The sequence below is a fragment of the Salmo salar genome, chromosome 14 (genome assembly GCF_965601325.2).
Source record: "Salmo salar chromosome 14, fSalSal1, whole genome shotgun sequence".
Classification (NCBI taxonomy): domain Eukaryota; kingdom Metazoa; phylum Chordata; class Actinopteri; order Salmoniformes; family Salmonidae; genus Salmo; species Salmo salar.
In genome coordinates, this window is record NC_138304.1 from 24,044,830 (window position 1) to 24,050,829 (window position 6,000).

Genomic DNA, 6,000 nt, shown 5'->3' on the forward strand with positions numbered 1-6,000 from the left:
GTTTTGAAAAATATCTCAGGCACAATTTGCTTTCATAAAAATGAAATTGAATATTTTTAACGTGTACCGGTTCAGAATGGATTTTGCTTACCTGTTGATACAGTTAACTTTAATCCTTTTCCAAACACTAATTTTTGTCCCACAGTCACACACTTATATATCCATGTCCTACCGTAGCTAACTATGGTGAACATGGTGGACTTATTGATCATTGCAATAGCTACCTGTCTTTCAGTATATTCACATCTATTTCACCCTCTTTTACATAGGCCTAGTATAAAGTAATATTTCACTACAATTTTCAAATATTAAATGCATTGTATTACTGATGACTGAGTGAAAGGGGGAAAATGTATGAACTTACTGGATTCAATAAGTAATCTGGTGCCTGTCCCAAAGATAAGCTTGCCAGAACCAGCTCCAGAAGTCACACAACATGAATCCACACAACATAAACTGTACATTGTCTACGCTGAAAAGATGCTCATAGTTTGTATTCAACAAATTGAGATTGAATGAAGAATATAACAATTAATATAGATTTCATTATATTCACTAATAGCTATGTTTTAAGTCTATTTTAGCCTGTTTTAGGTCAATTCCTTACAATTGATTACATAATCACAACATAATCAAGAATGCCATATTGACATGTTTTCTCATGACAAATGTAGATCTCTCTTTCTTAGATAATATTATATAAGGTAAAAACGTCTGTTTGACTAATTTCACTGGTTCAAGCACATCACAAATAGCTCAACTGCACCCCTAAAATCTGAATTGCTGGAGTTGACCCCAGAGCTCAGGAGTTACAGCACCCCCCTTGAACAAAATAAACAATTCAATTGATGCTCTGTATATCAATTAATCAAATGATTGGAATGAATACAGGCATAACCCCTTACCAAGAAGACTTTTTGATACAGTTATAAACTCATTTTAGGGAGATATTTGTTTCTAGTTTAAAATCCAATGGACATTTAAAGAAATCAAACAATAACTTAATCAATGAATGAATAGAGGTTCTTACTTGTCTCAATTATTAGCTTTGTTCCTGTACCAAATGTAAGCTTCCCTCCAGCGTTAGACACACAGTGGTAGATTGCAATACATTTACAACATGCTTTACTCAATGGTCTTCTTTTCATTTTTCTAAACGTCCTTATTTCTCATGAACAACTTATTAGGGAGTTATAAAAATGCGCAGTATTTTGTTTTATTTACCTGATTCAACTAACATTTGGGTTCCATATCCAAAGATAATCCTGTTACTATTCCCCCTTGTCACACAGTATTTTGTTTTATTTACCTGATTCAACTAACATTTGGGTTCCATTTCCAAAGATAATCCCGTTACTATTCCCGCTTGTCACACAGTATTTTGTTTTACTTACCAGATTCAACTAACAATTGGGTTCCATATCCAAAGATAATCCTGTTACTATTCCCCCTTGTCACACAGTGTTTTGTTACCAGCTAAAAACCAGATGCCAAATTCAAACATGACAAAATAATGGAATAGTGTTTTAAAACAGTGTGATGTTTTTTATATTAACTCCCTCTACTTCATGTACAGTATATTTACAGTGAATTACAGATTTTACTTACGTGTCTCTACAATCACTTTAGTTCCACTTCCAAAAATAAGCTTGTATCCCCCCTGGGCAGACACACTGAGATACACACCTTACCAAATACTCTAAAATGTACGTGTGATAGAGGGTACACCAACTACCAATATGTAATCATTCTAACAAGGTCAATTACAGTAAATGGTAAATAATCAATTAACCTTTTATAGATGTGAAGATTTTAAGCTCGTACCACCAATATTGTAATGCATTTTGTCACATTACTCTGTATCGATCAGCATACTTGATCATGTAAGCCTACAGTCATCATGACGTTACCACACACATACTTATTTCATAATGCCATAATTAAACCTTCATTTCTGTCCTTATTTCTACGTAGAACTTCACACAAACCTCTGAGCAACACCATATCGAAGCTTATTATTTCACATGCTTATAGACATGCAAAACCATGAAAATACTGAGCATTTTACTCAAAAAGGCACGTTGACTTTCTTTCTAAAGCAAACTGTACTTACTGCTTAATACTAGTAGCCTTGTGCCTCTCCCAAAAATGATCTTTGTACCGGCATCATTCACACAGCCTAACACACCAGTATATAAACTCCCAATGCATTGGTCATCTCATCTCAGCATAAAACACTTCAAATTACAACCTGACTAAACTGATTCAGTATAAAATCAGTACAAAAAAAATATAAAAATAAGTTTAAATGATTATGATGGATACATCACCTACCAGTATTTATGAACAGTTTGGTGCCACTACCAAACACAAGTTTTCCTGCAGACCCAGTATTCACACAGCATTAAACTGCAGTACAATTACTGCAGTTTGTTGTGCACTTATATAATACTGTAAGTCTTCAGACGAGACAATGCATTCTTAACTCACTCTCAGATATATCTTGAAATCACTCAACAAACCAACTTTAGGTTGTCATTTGAATAGATGTTCTGCCCTTTATCCACACAAAGCCAACACTGTAGTTAGTTTAGGCTACTGTTACCTGAGTTGTGTATCTCAATATGTATTTAATTACAGTAGTTGTTAAGGAAAAGTCCCAATGATGTTATACTTGAAATAATCTCACCTTTCTCTACAAACAGTTGAGTCCCACGTGCAAAAGTAATTTTGTCACTTGTTCTTGTCACACAGTGTATTCTTGCTCACTAAAAACCTGATTTGCCCAGAGTTCCTGACTAGACATTTTAAGTCACTATTTTAAGTAACTTCTCACTATTAAGTTCTGGTTACCCAATGGAAACAACATCCAAAAAAGTAAAATGTAGCAACATAGAAAGTTTTGTTAACTTTTTAAGAGAACATTAACTGAGTTTTTGGGGTTAAATCCAAATAATACCATATATTTTACTGTTGGGAATACATTTCATTCAGTATTTAAGCGAGAAATATATTAAACTTACGTGTCTCCACAATCATTTTTGTTCCACTCCCAAAAATAAGCTTTACTCCCCCCTGGTCATTCACACTGAGATACAGACCATGACAATTACACTGTAATAAAAATGTACCATTTCCAAATCATCTTTTCATAGATAACAAAATGCTAAATATGGACTGAAATCAAAACTTTAAATGTTTAAATATTAAGTAATATTATAATGCATTTTGCTACATTCTACTGAATGAATTGGAATTATTTTATCAGCTAAGCCTAATGAAGTTTCCACACACATACTTATTTCATAATGCCATGATGAAACCTTAATATCGGTCCTTATATCTATGTAGAACTTCACACAAACCTCTGAGCAACACCATATGAAAGCCTCTTTTCCTTTCTTACATGCTTATAGACATGCAAAACAATGAAAATACTGAACAAGGACTGCATGATATTTTTCAAAAAGGCAGTTTGACTTTCTTTCTAAAGCAAACTGTACTTACTGCTTAATACTAGTAGCCTTGTGCCTCTCCCAAAAATGATCTTTGTACCGGCATCATTCACACAGCCTAACACACCAGTATATAAACTCCCAATGCATTGGTCATCTCATCTCAGCATAAAACACTTCAAATTACAACCTGTCTAAACTGATTCAGTATAAAATCAGTACAAAAAAATATAAAAATAAGTTTAAATGATTATGATGGATACATCACCTACCAGTATTTATGAACAGTTTGGTGCCACTACCAAACACAAGTTTTCCTGCAGACCCAGTATTCACACAGCATTAAACTGCAGTACAATTACTGCAGTTTGTTGTGCACTTATATAATACTGTAAGTCTTCAGACGAGACAATGCATTTTTAACTCACTCTCAGATATATCTTGAAATCACTCAACAAACCAACTTTAGGTTGTCATTTGAATAGATGTTCTGCCCTTTATCCACACAAAGCCAACACTGTAGTTAGTTTAGGCTACTGTTACCTGAGTTGTGTATCTCAATATGTATTTAATTACAGTAGTTGTTAAGGAAAAGTCCCAATGATGTTATACTTGAAATAATCTCACCTTTCTCTACAAACAGTTGAGTCCCACGTGCAAAAGTAATTTTGTCACTTGTTCTTGTCACACAGTGTATTCTTGCTCACTAAAAACCTGATTTGCCCAGAGTTCCTGACTAGACATTTTAAGTCACTATTTTAAGTAACTTTTGACTATTAGGTTTTAGTTACCTAATGGAAAAACATCAAAATAAAAAAACATTGTATGAACACAGAATGTTTTGTAAACATTTTAAGAATATATTAACTCTGAGTTTTTGGGGTTAAATCCAAATAATACCATATTTTCTGCTGTTGAAAATGCATTTCATTCAGTATTTAAGCAATAAATATATTAAACTTACGTGTCTCCACAATCATTTTTGTTCCACTCCCAAAAATAAGCTTTACTCCCCCCTGGGCATTCACACTGAGATACAGACCATGACGATTACTCTCTGCACTAAAAAATGTCAATTTCCAAATCAGCTTTTCAGACATAACAAAATGCTAAATATGAATTGAAATGAAAAATGAAGATGTTTAAATATGAACTCATATGATTATGCATTTTGTTACGTTCCTCTGTATCAATTGGCATACTTTTATCATCTAAGCCTACGATCATCATGAAGCTACACCACATACTTATTTCATAATGCCATGATGAAACCTTAATATTTGCCCTTCTTTCTACATAGAACTTCACACAAACCTCTGAGCAACACCATATGAAAGCCTCTTTTCCTTTCTTACATGCCTATAGCCATGCAAAACCATGAAAATACTGAATAGGGACTGCATTATATTATTCAAAAAGGCAGTTTGACCTTTTTAAAGCAAACTGGGTTTACCGCTTAGTGCCAGTAGCCTTGTGCTTCTCTCAAAAACAATAGCATCATTCACAAGCCTGACACAATGAAAACTTCAGCTCATCTCAGCAGAAAACAGTTGGAAATTACAATCTGAATCTGTCCAAACTGATTCGGTATTAAATCAATGCTAAAAAGATACAAATAAGTTAAAATTACGATGATGGATACATCACCTACCAGTATTTATGAACAGTTTGGTTCCGCTACCAAATATGAATTTTCCGTTTGTTCCAGTAGTCACACAGTGTTAAACTGCAGTACAATTACAGAAGGTTGTTGTGCACCTATACAATATTGTAAGACTTCATGAGACAATGCATTTTTAACTCATTCTCAGATATATCTTGAAATCCCTCAACAAACCAACTTTAGGTTGTTATTTGAATATTGAATATAGATGTTCAAAAGCCAACACTGTAGTTAGCTTAGGCTACTGGTTACCTGATATGTGTATCTCACTATTTATTTATCTACCGTATTTGTTTAAAATAAGTGTCCCAGTGATGTTAAACAATCTCACCTTACTCTACAAACAGTTGAGTTCCACGTGCAAAATACATTTTTTCACTTGTCGTCACTCAGCGTATTTTTTTCTCACTAAAAACCTGATTTGCCTCGACTTTGACTACATATTTTTAGTCACTATTTGAATTCACTTTTCACTATTAAGTTAATCTTAACCAACGGGAAGATATATTTAAAATAAATATATATGAAAAACATATGAACACACAGTTTTGTTGAGTTTTTAGGATTATATTTAGCACATTTTTTTAAATTTGAAAATCAAATAATTTGTTTGTTAGGAATGCATTTGATAGCATTTAAGCAACAAAAATATTAAACTTACGTGTCCCCACAATCATTTTGATTCCATTCCCAAAATATATCTTTCCTGCTCCCTGAGCATTCACACTGAGATACAGACCATGACAATTACTCTGTACTGACAACGGACCATTTCCAAAATCAGCTTAGAAAACAAAAATCTAATTGAAAAGAAAAGTATTAAGCATTGAGCAGAAGAGCGGATTTTAACGCATAAACAGTTTATTCCCAATGATGTTATAA

The 6,000-nt window shown here is 33.3% G+C and overlaps 1 protein-coding gene across 1 annotated transcript in view; it reads right to left on the bottom strand.

Annotated features, from left to right (window-relative positions):
- Positions 1 to 3,054, bottom strand: part of LOC106569062 (T-cell receptor alpha chain constant) — a 49,581-nt gene extending 46,527 nt beyond the window's left edge. Inside the window, exon 1 of the mRNA XM_082960854.1 lies at positions 3,024 to 3,054. Within this exon, the coding sequence (XP_082816980.1) occupies positions 3,024 to 3,039 (16 nt within the window). The 5' untranslated portion in view covers positions 3,040 to 3,054. The remainder of the gene's footprint in view (positions 1 to 3,023) is intronic.
- Positions 3,055 to 6,000: the final 2,946 nt, after the last annotated feature.